This window comes from Alosa pseudoharengus, unplaced genomic scaffold (assembly GCF_046254945.1).
Source record: "Alosa pseudoharengus isolate Yale_2024_CS ecotype anadromous, Long Island Sound unplaced genomic scaffold, YU_APseudo_1.1 YU_APseudo_1.1_scf_14, whole genome shotgun sequence".
In the NCBI taxonomy this organism is placed as follows: domain Eukaryota; kingdom Metazoa; phylum Chordata; class Actinopteri; order Clupeiformes; family Clupeidae; genus Alosa; species Alosa pseudoharengus.
Genome location: NW_027468609.1, coordinates 40,278,682 through 40,299,920, shown reverse-complemented (window position 1 = coordinate 40,299,920; position 21,239 = coordinate 40,278,682). Strand labels below are relative to the sequence as shown.

General features: G+C 39.3%; 1 protein-coding gene across 1 annotated transcript; it reads left to right on the top strand.

Annotated features, from left to right (window-relative positions):
* The first annotated feature begins 1,863 nt into the window (after positions 1-1,863).
* Positions 1,864-17,731, top strand: f2rl1.2 (coagulation factor II (thrombin) receptor-like 1, tandem duplicate 2). Its single transcript, XM_076284927.1, has 2 exons — positions 1,864-2,004; positions 16,019-17,731. The coding sequence occupies exons 1-2, from the start codon at positions 1,935-1,937 to the stop codon at positions 17,107-17,109; spliced, it is 1,161 nt and encodes a 386-aa protein (XP_076141042.1). The 5' UTR covers positions 1,864-1,934; the 3' UTR covers positions 17,110-17,731.
* The last annotated feature ends 3,508 nt before the right edge of the window (positions 17,732-21,239 follow it).

Genomic DNA, 21,239 nt, shown 5'->3' with positions numbered 1-21,239 from the left:
CTGAAACAGGCCAATCAGGATGCTCTCTGTCTTGAACAGACACACGCACTACCTCTCTCTCTCTCTCCATTCCCGTCGTGTGCGCGCTACACTCAGATGCACACACGATTTGAAGTTTCGGTCTCGTGTGTGCGCTCTTGCTCGCTCGCTCTAGATTCCGGGAGATTTTATCTAATTTGCGGGCATCAGGGAGCCGTTATCAGTATGCGGGAGACTCCCGGAACTTCCGGGAGACTTGGGATGTCTGGACTATGAAACTCTTGTAAAAACTGTCCAGAACTGTCCAGATCAACTCCTCCACATATGGCTTAGACACTCTACCTACCAGTTTCTTTAAATCTGTTCTTCACCTCTTAGCAGCAGATGTGCTTCACATTGTAAATGCATCATTACTGTCTGGCACATTTCCTAAGTCCCTAAAAACAGCTGTTGTAAAGCCGCTTCTCAAGAAGAATAACTTAGATGCCACCATGCTAAACAACAGGCCCATATCCAATCTACCTTTTATTGCCAAAATTATTGAAAAAATAGTCTCTAATCAAGTAACCACCTTCCTAACATCAAATGCGGTTTTAAATGACACACGCCTCAATACAGATGCTGGCAAAACATCAGTCCTAGTGTTATTGGACCTTTGTGCAGCCTTTGACACTGTTGATCACAAAATATTACTACACAGATTAGAGCACTGGGTTGGATAGTATAGTATATCAACTGGGTCAAATCATACATACCAGACCTCTCAGGTCTCAGGAGAAATACTTGTTAGTAAAACCTACTGTTAGAACTAAACATGGTGAAGCAGCGTTTAGTTGCTATGCAGTTCAGCTCTGGAACCAACTTTCAGATGAGATCAAAGTTGCCCCAACTGTAGCCAGTTTCAAATCTAGACTTAAGACCAAACTTTTCTCAGATGCTTTCTGCTAACCGATCACTTATTTTTTACATTTATAAATCTGGGAAAGTCTTTCAGCTAAAATTTTAATAATTGCTATGTTTTTTTTCTCTTTTTTTTCTAATTACTACTTTTTAAACACTTTTAAATTATTGCCCTTTTATGCTTTTATGTACTATCACCATGTGTGTTTTATGTTTTATTGTTATTTTTATTATTATTATTATGCTTTAATTTTTAAACTATTCTTTGACTATTGCCCTTCTATACTTTTATCAACTATTCCTGTTTGCTTTTGTTTATGTAAAGCACATTGAATGATCTCTGTGTATGGAATGCGCTATATAAATAAAGTTGACTTGACTCTGCATTGAAAGTGCAGATGTTGAAGTTGGCTCTTTCTTTAAATACCTGGGGGTGCACCTGAGCAACTTCAAGCTATAATACAGTTGGTTCACAAAGTCCTAGGATTTGTTATGTGGTATGATTAGGTAGTCATAAACATGGTAACTGATATATAATGTAATATAATGAAATATATTGTATAATATGCAAATAAATAACATAATTTGAGGCATGGTGGAAATGACATTATGCCCTGACGCTTTAGAAAACGGATAAAAAAAATAACAATATTCCACGTCATGCAATTGGGCCTACTATGATACTTTATTTCAAGACAAATTAAGGAGTGTATCAATGATTGTTAATGTGTGTTTGGAGATAATTAATTTTCTAAAAGCTGAAAGGCCAAAAGTGCACGTATTCTAAGCCAAATCTACGTATGTCTGTGACAATGTAGAGCTGCTGTGGTCGCCAACGTTCTAGGATACGTTGTCACAACAGTTGTCACTGCGCGTCATGGCTTTTCAATGCCTATGTTCAATGCGGCAAACTGAGCGAAACCAGGTAATGTGATCCCTGACATGTGACTGGATAATACAGGGTGTGTCACAGTTTCTGTGAAGACTGCCATTTTTGTAGATAGGTGATCACCTGAAGGCGGAAGAGCATTGCTCTAGCCTACCTTTAACGCACGATGGCTGCCTTAAACCTCGCTAACGTCTTGATATTTTTCTGGTTCTCTTTTAACACAGCTTCACAAACAGGTAGGCAAATTATGTGATGTTCTTCATTCGTATCACTGTTTTTGACATGGTGGACTATAGTTTATCTTTTAACTAAGGAGCTTGACCTTTCCGCGTAGCCTACCAGTGTGGGTTTGTAGGCATGATCATAAGGGTTATTTCATGAACATTAACATTAGGCTGCAAAATGAAAATTGGCTAAATGAAGCGTTGGACGTGACTACCATGAACTACGTAGGCCTATATGATATTAACAGATAACGTGTTTAACAGTTTAGCTTTAACCATGCAAATAACAAGTTTCGGTGCGGGCTATGCAGGCCGAAAAACCTGATTATCCGGTCTTGCACCATAGGCTATCCTTGGCAGAAAATTACTTCTGCATTGCAACAGTAACAGTAGGCCTAAAGCTTAACATGTTTTGTGTGTCTGTCGCAGCTTAATGATGGGTAATATCACTTTATTGTGAACTCCTAGGCAACTTCCGTCCGGTGTCCATTCTATGTATGCTAACCTCACTGTTATTTTTTTGAAAATGTTGAAGACCATGTTGATAGCCTATAATAGGCTAGGCCAGCCTTTCTCAAACTTCTTTGACCTGAGGCCCGGTCATGGCAGACTTTGGGGTCATAGGGCCCACCTACACCCCCCCCCCATTAAATTATCATGATGATTATCATTATCACAATTATTATTATGCTATATTGTTATACATGCACTTTCACTTCAAAGCAGTCAATGTTTAAAGTGCTAACGTTGTTCACAAAATGTTTGTGAAAACATGCACATCAGAGGACTGCTTTACTAATGTAAGATATAATAATTACAATAGTTAAGTTAATTGCTTTTTCATGGTTGCATGATGCTTGCATGAGAAATACTCAAAACAACTATACGGGTGCTATTGTTTTGGAATGTTTCCCTCATTTAAGCAATGCATCATACACTGGTAGGCAAATGGAGAAAAAATGTACATGCTTTTTAAAGAAATTTAATTTGAATGCCTGAATGTAAGGATTCAGGAAACATAATACCAGCTTTTGTGTATGGTAAACGGCGGAGCAGATAAGCGTAAATCTCTGGAGATCTTTAATAGGAAGACTAATAAGGCTACAATATCTTTTGGCCACATTATATTAAAATTTGACTATACTCAATGCTAGACAGTGTATTATACAGTCTCTGCTCTGTTTATATGGAAATTGCAAGAATCCACGTAGTTCTATTAAATGCCGTTAAATAATTAAACAGCCTTCCAACAGGTTGAAGCGGAGCTTTGCTACCAACGTTATCGGGTGGTTTCGGTTTCGCGCGCACGCATGCATTGAATGAACGCTCATACCACTACTTAATTGTACGGCTTTATGTCTAATGACATCGAATTAGCAAGTATTTCCTCCTGAATGCAGAAACGTTTGTTTTCTTTTTCTGTCGGTCCGCGGTTCCTTGATCAATTGCGCAGCAAATTATCACACAAAGCACCGGGCCTAATTTCACTCCACGGCTCCGCAGACCAGCAGTCTCCACGTTGGTGGCCCATAGTTTAAGAAACGCTGGGCTAGGCTACAGAAAATATAGTTTAATGTTACTGTTACGAGTAGCGATCATGAATATATCCTGGAGCAGGGGGCATACAGAAACGTCCTTATCTTGCAAATGACCGTAAATCCTCAAATTGTGTCAGGGGTCTTTTATTTATTTAGGCTGTGCAAAGCACAGGCCTTTATTTGGGGCAGGCTTCGAGGCAGGCCTTTATTTCTTATGCTTTTGTTATATTCTTAGAAATAAAGTAAAAGGCTACTCATAAAATAACAACTTCTCAGACAGCCTTCATGAACAATAACAAATTAGCGTAGATAACAGCAAGTGGGGGCAGCCGTGGCCTTAGGTTAGGGCTTCGGGCTTGTAACCGAAGGGTTGTGGGTTCGATCCCCGACCAGTAGGAAAAATGTGGGTGGGGAAAGTGGGAAAGTGGTTGAGCACTGCTCTCCTACAGTGGGCATCGCTTTCAAATGACCACTTCATTCGCGCATTACGAGGCGTGAAGCTGCGTGAAGCTTTAGTACCACTTTCAGCCACTGTGCGTCGCTCTGCCACTGTACATCGCTCTGCCTGCTGCCCCTTCTGAAAAAGCAGGATCTACCATTAAACATAATTGTTGCCGAGAGTAATCCCAGCCTACGAATTCAATAACAAAATAAATCATGCATAATTAAACATTACCTCGATTTAGGCTACTTGGGTATGGCTTAAGGCTTTGAAATTTGCTGTCAAAACAGGAAATCAAAACAGTGTCTTGTGTGATAATTGAGCCAGTAGAGAAATAACTGTTCAGAATGAATCTGTAGCCTTGGGTAGGCTTCTGCAGAAAACAATGTTGTTGCCGATTTAATACTATCTGGCGACATTTTTAACAGGCTACGCAATAGAGGCTTAACAACTATGACCCACATTTTGGTTTCGTAAATTAATTTGCCCTACTTCTTGACTGCAATGTAGTCAATTGACTGCTTGACATGTCATTTTTATTTTTCTGTACAATAAACAAATACATCTGCTTTATGCCGCAGAATTACATTCATATTTGGCTGACTTCTGCAGACGCGCAAAAAAACACTGCCAGGCGATCCTTAAAAATATTTTCGTTTGCCGTAACCCGACCGACCCTGTCAATTTAGAACCGACCCAAATATTTATTTTTTTCCCCTTTTAGTCAGACCGACTTGCCGGTTGTAAACCTGCGTTAAGACCGACCGATTTTTTTTTTACTCTAAACAACCAATACAAAAAAAATACTATTTATTTTAGTAGGCCTAAGTATTGTGAATATAAATTGCCTACATACAAACGTAGGCTCTCTTAAATAAAACCCTGTGGCGTCATCTCTACACCATTGGTTTACGCATGTCACACTATGGCCTATACGCTTCGTTTCATTCACACAAACATCTCGACTCAACGCTTATTACTTGGCACGAAGCTCTGGAAGAACTGTGCCCAGATCTTTTCCCATTCTTGCTCCCCTCTAGTCTAACGGTGACCGTGTTGAAGAATTGAAATTGGTTGTGGTCTATTCAGCATTTCTCAAAAGATTCGAACTCTTGGACAGGGGACTGATAACTAATAATAAAATAACTGTCATTAGCCGGCCTTAACGCACTGCGCCACAGCATTGACGGCGTGGGTGAATAGGGATAAATAACAATAGAGTACACAACTGTTTCACCAGCACATTTAAATGACTTGACTAAAACCGTGCATAACTGGAGGTACACCCGTTATCTGAGCAGTCTGTCCTCATTTTGCGAATGCAAGGACGATACGAGTCTGTTGCATTTCGTTAGATGTCCGAGTCACGCATAATGTTTGAAAACCACACTGGCTCGTAATCACAATAATTTAACACACGACAGTTGGATAGGCTACTTCATCATGTTCCCATGCCTACATTTTGGTGAGTAGCATAGCGATCGTTAAAACAATAAAGTATGGCTCTCCGTTTGGGACAATGAAAACGTATATTTTTATTAGGGTAGACTACCGTCGGAGATGCTGACTTGCAAAGGCCTCGGGATAACACGTTATCTCCACTATCATCAGTCAATGCCCCCTTGATCAAAGTGGGGAATGAAAGAAAAAGTTTGAGAACCACTGGCTTAACAAGTTACCTGCAGTCCAGAACACACAGAATATTGCAACAGAAAGTTGCCTTTCTAATCAACTACTATTTGTTCCAACAGCATTCAAACAAAGCCTTTATAAAAGTGAAAAAAAAATTATTCCATAAGAAGTAAAATAAAATACTGTTACTGTAGTAACTGTATCCCAAGCTTCAGCTCCCCACGTCTGTGACAGGCAGACGTGACACCGCTAAATTCTCAGCTTGTTTATACCCCACACTGATGGTGTAAGACCGCTAGGCCCATCACTGTGGGGTGCGGTAGCCTACTCTCTGGGATTTAAGTCAAGCAATATAACCATACAAATGTTTCAAAATTAGTAATTTCGGCTTTGTCTGAACTGGCCATTGTAGCCTAGGCTATGTAAAAAATAAACAAGTAGGCCTATCCCCTATCCAATGATATCGGCAAATGTTTGTTTTCCAAAGTAAGAATTTCACTTCACCATGCACCTTTGACAATGAATAGCTCATTACACTTATGTTACTGTTGAACATAGGCCTAACTGGTATCATTACAAACATTATTCTGTGTCCTAAAAACTGGCATTTTATGGCATTGTGTCATGTAAGGTCGTTGCAAAATCTAAAGAAATGTGTGAGGTGGTCAGTGGGGGACAATTGAGACACACATTGGATTGTGTTATTACTTGAACATTCCACACTATCCACAGCTGTGGTATCGGGGGCAGGAGGATTACTGTTAGCGCAGGCTTTATATAAAACAGAAGGCCTGCCTCGAATGCAGGCTTGCCCAAAATAAAGGCCTGTGGTTTGCGCAGCCTACAGTAGGCTAAGTAGGTTAAATAACAGACCCGCCATAATGTGCGGTATGATTATTTTTTACGAGCAAGATGTTTTTGGTGCCCTACGCGCACTGCATGTTCTTAAATAACAATGATCATCAGTAGCCTAATATTTGACCATTATTTTGTGTAAATGGGCTATGCATTGGGTTAGACACCAGGGGCCATATTCACAAAGCCTTATATCTTACCACTAGGAGTAGGCTACTTCTAAATAGCAATAAAAGATTTTAGCTACGAGTTTCTCTTATTAAGTTATTCACAAAGCCTTTCAGACCTACTCTTAGTAAGGGAAAATGACAACTCCTGAACAGATTCTGGAGCTGAGCGCTCTAGAATCTTTGACTAAGAGTGAGTGAGTCTTCGTTGCTATGGATGACGTTATTACTCATACACGAGCTTGACTGAAGTTGACCACCTTGATTGGCTGATGATTGTAACGCGGGAATGATTCCAAACACCTCCCTTACGATGAGTGACAGGTCTGAGAATGCGTGCGCTACATAAGGACGGAAGATGATGAATAACTGAAAAAAAAAAGGCCTAGCCTAAATGAATCAAGAGTAAAGCAAAACAAATAGCCTAGTAGCCTAATGAAACATACGGATTGATGTAGTATCTTTGTAACATTATTAAATTAATCTGTTACTATGCCTATGCCTACGTTTGCAAAAGAGAACATTTTAATTTGATTCACAATAATGTTACATTTAATTTACATGTTGACAATGAGTAGCCTAGTTTTGGTTGTTGGTGTTATTGCATGTTAGTTATGCCTACAATGCAAAATTGCTTCCTCACGATTAGAAGCTCCTGTAGCCACATAGGATTACAAAACAGGCGAAATGCCACAAAACCGGTTTGTGAATAGGTCTGTAAGTTAGGAGTCCTCTCGACTTGTTTTAAGCTGTCACAGCTGGTGGGAAGGTGTGATTTGTTGGGGGCAGGGCCGGTGTTGTGTGCCTTCTGGTTTTTCCCACCTACCTATTTCATCACCAAATACATATTTTATTTTTATTTGATCAACCACAAAGAGTAGCATGCTGTGCACAGTGCACTGACGGCTGTAGCAGCCTAGCAACCACTTGTTTTAGATGAAGGGCAACCACTTGTTTCAGATAGCCTGGACAACATGTTACCTGGGTGTTGCCTACGTTATTAATTGATGGTAGCCTACAATAGTTAATTGTATCGCGTAACAGCCAGGTATTGAAAATAAATTAACGCAACGCAACACAACACAGACCCCGCTTCTCTCGCGTCAGTCACTGACATGAACGAAACACAGAACCCGCTTCTCTTACGGCAGTCACTAGAACATGCATTGTTTCGGTCCCCGTGCACAGGGATTATTTGTCATATTATTAATCACATATGATTATTTGTGAAATTGTGAAACAGGCGCAACACATTTGAAAAGGAAGGACTGGTAGCATGCAAGCTCACGGGAAAGATTGATTTAAGAACGTTATCACAGTGTGTGGCTGTGGCGCAAAGCAGCGCGGGCGGAAGACAGCGACAATTGGCAGGGGAGGGTCTTGTCTTTTTTAACAATTCTGTCGGAGGGTCATTGAACAATTTCTAGCAGTCAAGTGAGGGTCATGCAACTTTTGACTGAAGCACTCAAAATTCCTCCGGTGGCCCCTTCAATAAATAACGAACAGTCCCTAGATTGCTGCTGGGCTATAGCCTATGTCTTGGTTCATGTCTGTAACAACTCATTGCCGTCAAACGCATAGCCTATCTCGCGGTTGCATCCATTACAAACAAACATGCAATGTGAACGTCTGGGATTGGGAAGAGCACTAAATGCTCTACTGAATAAGCACGAAGTCAAACCTTTAAATGAAAAACACTCTTTAATAATCAAAAAAATAAACCGCTAATGAAGTAAACTTGTGACCATCAAAAATCGTTTATCGCCTGTAACTCCGTGATAACAGGACGTAACAGGAAGGCATTTGGCTGAGCAACGGAGGTTAATATGCTCTATATTTTGTCCAAATGATGTTTGTCTATCATCGTTGCACTCGGAGAAAACCAGAATGTTTAATTTGTCCTGCGTTTCTTACGGCTGCAAACGGGATTCACTCGCAGTTAACCAAATATTTCTTTATTAGGGCAGGGCAGGCATATTTCTGGCTATTAAATTATTTCTAAACCAGTCTGCTAAAGTCTGTAGTGAAGTCTGTGTAGGGTTTTCCAGGCTCCATTTCTTTTTACGAGACACCCTGCTCACAAGAGACATCTACCGGTTGTTTGGGTTGTTGCAGCGTCGTTGCAGCGTCACTGGAAAAATACAAATTAAAGTCGCGTGATACCGTGTGATCCCGCGCGTGGACCGCGAGTGAAGCGCGAGTGAAGCTGGCCAAGTCGAAGCACTGCCCACTGTATGCCCACATCCACGGCTGAACTGCCCTTGAGGCAAGGCACCTAAGCTTAACCCCTCACTGCTCCCCGAGTGCCGCTGTAGCAGGCAGCTCACTGCTCTGGGTTAGTGTGTGCTTCACCTCACTGTGTGTTCACTGTGTGCAGTGTGTGTTTCACTAATTCACGGATTGGGATAAATGCAGAAAACAAATTTCCCTCACGGGACCAAAAGAGTATATATACTTACAGCGGGGAAAATAAGTATTGAACACGTCAACATTTTTTTCAGTATTATTCCAGTGAGGCTATTCGCATGAAAGTTTCACCGGACATTAGTATTAACTAAGGTAATCCACACATATATAAAAATCCAAACATTAATGTCTAAAAGTAGTGTTATGAGTAAAAAAGTGGAATGGTATTGAACACGCTAAGAAAAAGCAGTAGACAAACGTAAAGAATGGCAAGGAACAAACTGGAATCTATAAGTAGTTAGAGAAATTATCCCTCCTATCTGTACAAATTGATATAAGCTGGGTTAGTACATACTGGTGGGCTATAAAAAGGTTTTTTGTTAGCAAGGTGTCACACAAGAAACATTTCATGATGGGTAAAAGCAAAGAGCCCTCCCAAGATCTTTGCAACCTTATTGTTGCAAAACATATTAATGGAACTGGTTACAGATGCACTTCAAAACTTCAGAATCCATTATTTGCAAGTGGAAGGAACATCACTACATCATCAACTGGCCATGCACAGGATCTCCTTGCACGATTTCTGACCAGGAAGTCAGAAGGATAGTCAGAAGAGTAGCCCAAGAGCCAAGGACCACTCTGAGAAAGCTCCAGAAAGACTTGGAGGCAGCAGGTACAATTGTTACAGAGAAAATCATAGGTAATGCACTCCACCGACATGGCCTCTATGCACGCTCATCCCGCATGACTCTATTGCTGACGAAAAACATGTCAAAGCTCGTTGAAAGTTTGCTACACAACATTTGAACAATCCTATGAAATACTGAGAGAATGTATTCTGGTTAAAAATTTAACTTTTCGGATGTCATACTACACACCATATTTGGAGGAGAAATGGCACTGTGCATCACCCTAAAAATACCCTACCAACAGTGAGATTTGGAGGTGGTGGCATCATGGTGTGGACTGTTTTTCATCTCATGGTACTAGCAGACTTCATACAGTTGAAGGAATGATGAATGGATCATTTTGTTCTGGGAGAATCTTTACATCCACCAGGATGATGAGGATGAGACATGGCTAGACCTTCCAGCAGGACAATGATCCAAACCATTCAGCAAAGGAAACTCTCAATTGGTTTCAGAGAAAGGAAATCAAGGCCCTGACTTCAATTCAATTGAACAGTTTTGGAAGTTAACTAAAGATCAGGATTCACAACAGGGACCCCTGAAATCTTCAATATTAAAGGACTATCTGTTTAAAAGAATGGGCCAAACTCACACCAGAATACTGTGACTGATTAGTTTCATCATACAGGAAGCTGTCATTACGGATAAAGGCTTTTCCACAAAGTATTTAAGAAATTTCAGTAGGCGTGTTCAATACTTTTTTCCTGTGTCATTCCACTTTATTGCACATAACTCTACCTATGGACTTTAATGTTTGGATTTTTTTTATATGGGTGGATTATCTGAGTTAATACTAATGTCTGGTGAAAATTTCATACAAATAGCCTCATGGGAAGTATACTTACTGAAATTGTTTTTGACGTGTTCAATACTTATTTCCCCCGCTGTATACTTACTTATTTAAGTTAAGGATTTTTTTTCTAACGTGCGTTTTATTGTGAGATGCATTTCGTTTGGAGTGGCTACCGGTAGGCTACCAAAAGCAGAAGATTTTCAGTTTGGTTTGGGATTAAATTTACTTTTGGGCTGTTTGATTAAATTGCTAAATGTTGGGACTGATGGGCACTTAAATCTGGGGAGTATATTTTATGGTTCACTATTAAGTTTCATGTAGTTGAAAGAGTGTCGGGATTTCCACCCACTGTTTATTGCGAGACAAGGTAGGCGCTTTCATTCATTCATTGAACGTGTGCTTTGCTTTAATGGAGATCTTATTGTGTATAAGTAGCCTAAATTGACTCACCTTGGACAAATACCAGGACCAGGACAAACGACTTGAGTTGCTTATCTAATCTTACTTTTCAGTGTTAATGTGTAACTCCGGCGAAAATTGACCCAAGGGGGCTCGCTAACTACGTTGTTGGTGCTTTGTTATATTTGTATAGTTGCGCACACATGTTTTCGTGACGTTGCATAGAAATCCATGTATGGTTGAGCACTGTGCATTCGTAGTAGCCTGCACATACCTAAACACGCCCACCGAAAAGCAGCCTTTCCTCCCTCGTTCAGTTTGTCTCAAGGCACTCTCATGCGCAAAGTCGACTTTATAGTTCTCTGGATAGCCTTAGGCTATATTGTTGCCTACATGTTACTGATTGTTACGTTGTCTTTCCTATAGCAGCCACATTCCATCATAAATGTCTCCTATGTGGAATAGGCAGGAATGTGCATTTTTACAGCATTGTTTTGTTGATGAAAGAGTCAGTAACGGCTCCCACACACAGCTGCGTTCCATCAATGCATGCCAGTGGGTGTTCCCGACGGTAGCTATGCAAATGACGAAGTAAAACCGTAATGTGATTGGTTGGTGCCGTCCGTAGATTGGCTTGATTGGCCGGTGCCGTCTGTCGGTGCAGCAACAGCTGAACTCCTCAACGCGAGCGGCGGGAGAAACGCGACGCGACGGACCCACAATTCAGTTCGGCAACGGATCACGTGAGCCCATGTAAAGTGAATGGAATGCGTCTCCAGCAACGCGAAGCACGCAGCTGTGTGTGGGAGCCGTAATGTGCAGGGCTCTCAAGTCTCACATATTGACCGTGAGACACATTCAATTGCCAGATCTCATGACCTGTCATGTAGGCCTACAGCTTTTTGCTTTATGGACTTAAAAAACACCTTTGTGGGTTCTTATAAATATGTCTTTCAGCACAGATGCTCAAACTAGTAGGCTAGTGGGTTTCACTGTTACTTTACTACTGTATACTGTACTGCAGTGTTCTTCAAAATTCTATGGATTCCAGGGACATGGTTCTTTAGCCAATAAGAAAAGTCAAGGGTTTGTTGGGTTTGCACATTTGTGATTAAGGGAACACGCCAACATTTTGTGAAATTGGCTTATTTGGCGTCTGACAGTATTTTGAGGAAGAAGTAGCCAACCAGGGGCAGCCGTGGCCTACTGGTTAGCGCTTCGGACTTGTAACCGGAGGGTTGCCGGGTCGAACCCCGACCAGTAGGCATGGCTGAAGTGTCCTTGAGCAAGGCACCTAACCCCTCACTGCTCCCCGAGTGCCACTGTTGTTGCAGGCAGCTCACTGCGCCGGGATTAGTGTGTGCTTCACCTCACTGTGTGTTCACTGTGTGTTGAGTGTGTTTCACTAATTCACGGATTGGGATAAATGCAGAGACCAAATTTCCCTCACGGGATCAAGAGTATAATACTTACTTACTTACTTACTTACAATTTAAGCACAGCTCAGCTTTAAGAAACAAATGCTTAGCATTTTGTGATCATTAAGGCTACTTTCACAAACTCTTAATCAGCTGTCTAGGCGATATTTGTAACATTTATTTTGTATTTGGCCCGTTATGAAATCATGTAGAACAATTTAAACACATTGTAAAACTTAAAGCCCAAATTTGGAGACATCCATGCATGTCGAAATTTGCTGCAAATTCAAAACTGGATTACTCTGGAACAGCTAACTGTACAGGGGACTGCTTTACACCTTTGTGTTCGGTAAGGTCTGCTGGGTTATTCCGTGTCAAATCACCCAGTGGCTGGCAGGTCACCCTCTCCCAAAAAATCTGAAAAAAATCACAGGTGTTTGTATACCAAACCTATGCATAAATTTTAAATAGTATATCTGTATCACTAATGGTTCCAAAACCACAGCCCTTTGAAGTTTCAAGTCATTTTAAGCATCGTGGTGAACAATCCTTTTTGTTCAACTTCCAACATTATTGGCTCTTTTGGTATTTCACACACATTAGTGAAACTATGTGAATAGAAGTACATTTTCCTGTTGAATTAAACAATCCAATCAAATCAGGTGTATCTTGTGTAATTTCCCCTGTGCAAAGCTCTGAAAATGGCTATAAATTCATTATGTGAAAAAACATCACCACCTTTGAGGGCTTGTCATTCAAAAAGTATGTGACACAAATTCATCAGATTTTTTTCCCACTCATGTATGGATTATAAGGTCATGTCCATACATTAACTTTGGTTGTTAACATTATCATATTGTCAGAGCATTTTTATTAAATTGGGCTTGATTTTCAAAAAGCCTGTTTTCATCTTCTCATTTCACCACGTGGACAGTTAACAGGATTTTTTTTATTTTTACCATATATCATTCTGTATGTGAGGATCGTCTGCCCAAAATTTGGGCTTGTTGCTGAGTTTCTTCATTGAGAAGATTTTTTACAAATATTGTCTATAAATCCACTGAATTTGTACTTTATCTGCAGTACCACTTTGCACCACGTGTGGTGCTCTTTTAATACAATGGAAGTCAATGGAAGAGTAAGAGAGTCACTTGTTTGCTGCACATATCCAATCTAAACACACAGTTTATGGTTCATATGGTTCAAGTAAAAAGGGGTTTCTAAAATTCAGTGCATTGTCAGATGCAGAAAAATCAATACTAAAGATTTATCATCTTTTTACAAATGCCTCTTGGATCCACGAGTCCTCAAACCTTGTTATGAATACTTGTGATGGAAACACACATGGTCATCTTCATCAAGTGAAATACCTTGATGAACTGAATTTTAGAAACCCATTGTTTGATTGTTTGTTAAAGCACTGATCTCCATCTTGATGCTCTTTGTTTATGCATCACAGAGGACTGCATCCCAAGCATATGACAATGAATATAGACTTTGCCTAACCAGCTGGCTAAAAATTATTAAAGTGCTCATATAGGCACTGATAGGTTGAAGCTGGTGTAGAACACTCATTACAAAGATGGAAATTATGCTAAATCCTCTTGCTGCATGTATGATGACCAGTCAGTCTTATGTGTGTATAATTTACTTGAACAGTTTATTTTCTCTAAATAAGATGTATGTATGAGTAGTATGTTGTTCATGTTGCAATAATTATTTGGACCAATTCAACTATGAACCATAAACTGTGTGATTAGATTGGATATGTGCAGCAAACAAGTGACTCTCTTACTCTTACATTGACTTCCATTGTATTAAAAGAGCACCACATGTGGTGCAAAGTGGTACTGCAGATCCAGTACAAATTCAGTGGATTTATAGACAATATTTAAAAAAAATCTTATCTCAATGAAGAAACTCAGCAACAAGCCCAAATTTTGGGCAGATGATCCTCACATACAGAATGATATATGGTAAAATTAAAAAAAATCCTGTTAACTGTCCACGTGGTGAAATGAGAAGATGAAAACAGGCTTTTTGAAAATCAAGCCCAATTTTAAAAAAAATGCTCTGAAAATATGAAAATGATAACAACCAAAGTTAATGCATGGACAGGACCTTATAATACATATATGTGTAGGAAAAAAATCTGATTAATTTGTGTCACATACTTTTTGAACGAGAAGCCCTCAAAGGTGATGATGTCTTTTCACATTATGAATTTATAGCCATTTTCAGAGCTTTGCAGAGGGGAAAGTATACAAGATACGTCTGATCCGATTGGATTTTTTAATTCAACAGGAAAATGTAGTTCTATTCACATAGTTTCACTAATGTGTGTGAAATACCAAAAGAGCCAATAATGCTGGAAGTTGAACAAAAAGGATTGTTCACCACAATGCTTAAAATGACTTGAAGTTTCAAAGGGCTGTAGTTTTGCAACGATTAGTTATACAGATATACTCTTTAAGATCTATGCATGGATTTGGTCTACAAACACCTGTAATTTTTTTCAGATTTTTTCGGAGAGGGTCACCTGCCAAATTGCGCTGAAATTGGGTGATTTCACACGGAATGACCCTGCTGTTTATTCTGATATATGGTTTGTCATGTGTTGAACGAAGGGTTCGTGAACATCGCTACCATTCATTTGAGAAAAAGTATTTTTTTGAGACCTAAGTGCGTGGGCCTTGGTTGAATTGACGTGGAATGACCCAATAACAAGTTCTATCGTAAGACTGCGTGTCGTTTGGAGCAGCATATCGGTAGGCTATATTGAAAACAGAAGACTGAAAGGGAGATTGGAGAGATAGACAAATGTGTTGTTGCTTAAGCCAAAACATTATGATGGTGGGTTAAATACTGTTTGCGATATAACACTGTATTGAACATAGAGCAAACAGATATCTCGAGTATATTCGGTATATCGTCCAGCCCTAATTTCCATCATAGTTTAATCTGACAAAATAAACTTACTACGGATGTTGGGACTGTTTACAGAACTCTCTGACCGATAGACTAGGCTAGTTTGTTGCAGTCCCAGTAGTGCACAATGATTAAACATTACAGTGCAAATTTCAAAAGATTGTGCCTCTGTGTGCAAGCTGTATTTAGAGTTTTGAAAATGTGGTGATCAATTGGAGTATTAATAATAATAATAATAATAATAATAATGTTTATTTGTATAGCACATTTCATACACAGAATGCAGCTCAAAGTGCTTTACATTTGGAGCATGTAAAACAATAATAGAGAAGAGTCAGTCATTATCAGTCATTCCTCTTAGTTGCTGTGGCTGTTTATGATCCAATCAGCAACATTTGTAACACAATAATAGAGAAGAATCAGTGTTAATTGTTAAAAAAAAAACTGGTAAAGCTACTAACTAAGCCCATGGTACACCTGTTCTCTGCCAATAAAATAACAGGGGTGAGCTGGCTGCTTTTCACATTGACTTTTGAACAAAGTTTGGGATATTCTAAAGTGATGCTACACATACTTTCAAGTTGTGGTATTTGTAAGGTGGTGTATTTTTATAGGTGGTACTTTTTTCCATATTTTAATTATTACAGTACATTTAGTCAAAGTAATGTGACATTAATACAGTACGTTGAGTCAAAGTAATTTGTTTCTTAATCCAAATTCAGTGACATTAAATCTGTATTTCATACATCTGTATTTCAGTTGCAAAAAGTGGAAGAGGATTTGTTGGAACTGAGGTGGAAAACACAGACGATGTCATCATAGATCAAGCAACAGCACAAATTCTTAAAAGCAGTCTTACCACAGTCTTCCTCCCAATTATCTACATAGTTGTCTTCAGTGTGGGTTTGCCAGCCAACATCTTGGCTCTCTGGGTCTTCCTCTTCAGAACAAAGAAGAAACACCCATCTTCCATCTACATGGCCAACCTGGCTCTGTCCGATCTGCTTTTTGTCATCTGGATTCCACTGAAGATTGCTTACCACTTCAATGGCAACAACTGGATTTATGGAGAGGGGTTGTGTAAAGTGTTGATTGGTTTCTTCTATGGTAACATGTATTGCTCTATTCTCTTTATTGCCTGTCTGAGTGTTCAGAGGTACTGGGTAGTAGCCCACCCATTTTCACAATTGAAGAAGAATAACCGTGTGGCAATACTTATTTCCCTCTTCATCTGGTTCTTCATCTGGATCAGCACCACCCCACTCTACCTTTACCAACAAACAGTCAAGCTTCAAGGCCCTGATATTACCACATGCCATGATGTCAGTAGAATTAACACAATGAAGGTATTTGAGTCTATCCAGTACTCCTACTATTACTTCATGACAATGGCTGTTGTTGCTTTCCTGCTACCCTCTATGGTGATTATAGTAGCTTATTTCATGCTTCTGCGTGCAGTTGGTAACTCAATGACGGAAGGCAATGCTGGAAAGAATCGTAGAAAGGCTGTAGTGCTGATAATTACAGTGTTGGCTGTGTTCCTTGTGTCTTTCATCCCGAGCAATGTCATGCTGGTGGTGCACTACTCCCTTTTAAGCAAAGGGATAGAAAACAATGCCTATGGTTTCTATATCACAACACTATGCATGGCTAGCTTTAACAGCTGCTTAGACCCATTCATCTACTACTATGTATCGGAGGACTTCAGAGAACATGTGAAGAACATGCTTCTCTGTCGCAGCAACAGGACTGTAGAGAGAATGAGGGTTTCTTTCAGCTCTATGAAGTATTCAACAAAGACTAAGACATATATGTCTGATACTTCCAACACACAAACCAGTTCTTGCTAATTCAAGCCAATCCATTTACAATCACATGTGAAACATAGATGGAAGATTTAAAAGTGGAGGCATATTTTATAGATAAGTAATTGTTGGACTGTCACCACCTGCCAAACTATATTGTCTTGAACAAAAACAAACAAATATGTCTTCCTTTGTGGTTTTAAGAGGCTGTCCTGTAGTCTTCCACGTTCACAAATGTTAATCTTAAAATCTGATTATTTACTATTTCACTGCTGTATTTCATTCATTACCACCTCTTTTTTTAGTTTAGTCTGGCATATTATGTGTTTTACTGTAGAACAGAATCAGTTATTTTACTCTAAATATTTATTTTTCAGATGTTTTCCCTTCCATGTTTCTTTCTGTTTATACCCCATAGTGGGGCAATATGTTTTTTCATGTCTGGCCTAAGGCTATCATCATATGTTAATATTATTGTATTACATGTGGTAGTACAGTTCACTTCCTCATAAGATAACCAAAAAATGAGGCCTACATAATATCTTAATGCATCCCATACATTGTATGATACTGGGTTAGGTCATATGTTTTATTTACGGTGTTTTGTTCTAAGTTGCCATGTTTGCACAAAACTGTATAACACTTAAATAAACATTTTCTAAACTAATTTATAAAAAAAAGTTCTCAATTTGAAGAAATCTGACTTGGGGGGTGATTTGTATTTACAATCATACCGATAATGCAGTAGGTTGTCTCCTCTTTGGCTGACAATGTCCCACAGGCTGTCTAGATGACCAGACAGAGAAAACGTGCAGTTACGTGTGTGCAGCAAGGTGTTGAATATCTTCTGCCAGTCTGTAATAGCAAATACATTTTCTATGCAGTCATCTGATGGGACAACAGCATCAGAGCCTGTGACACTAGGAAACTTAACACTCTGAAGGAGGCTGCGCAAGGGATGTTGCACTAAGGCGATATTCAGGATAGTACATTTTGTTACAAATTTAAGATGAGGGGAAACTGTTCAGCGCAATCTGTGAAGTAAGGTTACTGGTTTACCCAACTTCAAGAGTAACCGCTGATCTCCAAACAACACAGAAACCAGAAACGATAGCTGCTTAGTGCAGTGTTCTTTTAGAGACCAGTGGTTACTCCCAAAGTTACCCGGGTTAGCCAGTTATCTTGCTTCATAATAAAGCCAAAGATTATACATAGGTGGAGCAAGATCAGGAGCCACTTCCAGGAACCTGGATCCCACGAGGGGAGGGAGGGGGGGGGGGGGTAAAATCCAGAGCTGTTCCATTCAAGTCTATGGCTCAGAATTTCACCATATATGCTAAGATCTTGGTTCTATAAAGTTAGGAATGTGAATTTTGGGCACTTTTTCATGATCCTCAAACCCTTCTGATCATTTCAGGTACATTTTTAGCATTTTTGAGCATTCCAGTCTGGAGAAAATTGACCTTATATCAGGTATGTGCCTGTTATTAAGTGTGCTTGCTGAAAGCAGCACTTATTGTTCTTCTTAAGTTTTCTTGTGTGCTTGCTGAAAGCCATATTGGATTGAACAGAAAGCGAAAGTACATGTGAGGATGCGCAAGATAAAAAAAAAGAAAAACATTCCAAAATTCTATATCATTTGGCAAGCCCCTTCCAGCTATTTGGTTCACCATCATATTCACCTTTGCTGCTGTAATTCTGCCAGAAATAAGCTTCTGAGAAATAATTTACTTTGTTACAGTGCCCCTAGAGGCCAAATTACACACAATGTCCTTGTGCGTTCTTACAATCAGCTACCATGTCCCTCTACCAAGTTTGGACTTTATACACCAAAGAGTTGCTGAGATGTGAGTTCACTTTGTTTATTACAGCACCCCTAGAGGCCAAATGAGACCACTTTCCATGCATGTCCTCACAATCAGCTACTTTCTCCCTGTATTAAGTTTGAACTTAATACATCAAAGCGTTGCTGAGATATGAGCTCACTTCCTGTATTGCAGCGCCCCCTATAGAGGCCAAATGATGCCAATTTCCTATTGCGTCATCATAATCAGATACCAAGTCCCTGTACCAAGTTTGGATTTCATACATCAAAGTGTTGCTGAGATATGAGCTCATTTCCTGTATTGTAGCGCCTCCTATAGAGGCCAAATGATGCCAATTTCCTAGTGCATCCTCACAATCAGGTACCAAGTCCTTATACCAAGTTTGGATTTTGTACATCAAAGCGTTGCTGAGATACGAGCTCAGTTCCTGTATTACAGCGCCCCCTTTAGAGGCCAAATGATGCCAAATTCATAGTGTGTCCTCACAATATAGGTCCCTGTACCAAGTTTGGACTTCATACATCAAAGCGTTGCCGAGATGTTAACCCACTTCCTGTTTGGCGGCTTTGTCGCCATTGATAGTATATTTTTACTTGGGTCTGCGATTTCAGAGTCTGTAATACATGGTAAGGTTCTGCTTGTAGACATCAAATATCACTCGGTGATGGGTGGCTAGGAGCAAAGCTTGTAAATGTATGAAATAAATCATTAAAAAACAACAAACAAACAACATAAAAAAATGAAACTTCAACCTGCTTTCTAATGAAATTAAAATAGATCAGCAGTTAAAGCAAGCAAACAGACCATCAGAAATTAAACCAATGAGAACAAGGAAACAAAAAAAATAATTAAAATAACAACAAAGCCAGGAAAGGCTCAAATGGGTATTATATAAAAATTATCTTAGCACCTATAATGGAATTGGGAAATCTGTAACCATATCATCTGAGCAACAAGTATTCCTAGTCAGGACAAACTGAAAAGGAAATCAAATGAAATAAACCGTAACATAAAGAAATAAAAGGTGCAACAGAATAACAAAAATAAAATTCAAAGTCAAAGAGAATCAAATCAAAGAAAGTATAGAAATGATATTAGTTACTACCAGCATCTGTATAGCCTAGGTGCTTTAAAGCAACAACAAAAAAGTTAGAGTCTATGCTCTTAGACTGGAGCATACAACTAAAACCAGTACATAACTTATTATCTTCAGCTTTAAGTGACTAGAGTAACATTATAAAAACAGGACCGTGATTGTAGATCACCAAAGAAATTAAATCTGTGTTACATTTATAAAAAGTTCCCTTTGGTACAAAGCTATTACCATTGGAATTAAGTTTCCACATTCACTCATTCATTCAGGGCCCATGTTGACAATAGCAGTGACAAGACAGACAAGACAAGACAAGACAAACTCATCATGTTAGTTACACTGAACATAACACTGAACATAGAAAACTCCATCTTTGCAGATGGGGCAAATATTACTTGGATCCTGATCATCCATCATAAGTCTCCATAATTTAAAAGTTGCATTATCAATCCAATTTCAAACTAGTTGTACTTTTATAAATTTGAAGAACACAGCATCATACCAACTCCAATGTCTTTACTTTAAACGGTGGAAAACGTCATTCGACGCCCAACTATTAATATTACACTTTCAGTTCAACATCTTTATAGGCTAGAGAATCAAGTCCAGTTGGAGTGCTACCAGGAACTTAGTCAAAACTTTGTAAAGGTGGTGCTCTTTGGTGACAGGCTTAGTTCATTTTAGAGAAGTTGTAGAATACCAAGGCACTCATCTTCTTTGTAGTTAAAATGCCTTTATTTTAATGGGCACAACATAATTAAAACACTTCGACGCGTTTGGGCATGAAGCCTTCGTCAGGAAGTGAGCAGTCTCTTGTGTGGCATACTGAAATAAAGGACATCAATTCCATGAGTGTTCTCAGGTGTGTGGGTGGGACCAATTAGCTAATGGCAAACCCCTCATTTACAAAGGTAAACCCACAGAGAAACAGAAAAACAAACAGGTATTGATGGTGGTCAGCAGGGGGTGTTATTTCACAGTCTCTACAGACATAAAAGAGTATTTAAAGAACAAAAAAGAACATACATGCAATACATTTATACAGCAATAGAGCATTTGTGTTTACAGGAAATGGAAATATTCCAACTCATCATTTAAACCTGGATATAAAGTAGCTCTTAATTTAAAAATCCAGTAGCTCTCTCGTTGGTTTAATTGTTTCAATCTATCACCCCCTCTCATTGTTTGTGGTATATGATCTATACCTTTAGCTCTTAAAATAGCAGGGTCACTATTGTGCTTGTCTTTGAAATGAC

Bases quoted from the DNA above. Each gene is read 5' to 3' on its own strand.
- f2rl1.2 (XM_076284927.1), top strand. From the start codon at position 1,935: ATGGCTGCCTTAAACCTCGCTAACGTCTTGATATTTTTCTGGTTCTCT. The intron at 2,005-16,018 runs GTAGGCAAATTA...TCTGTATTTCAG, and splicing joins TAACACAGCTTCACAAACAG to TTGCAAAAAGTGGAAGAGGA.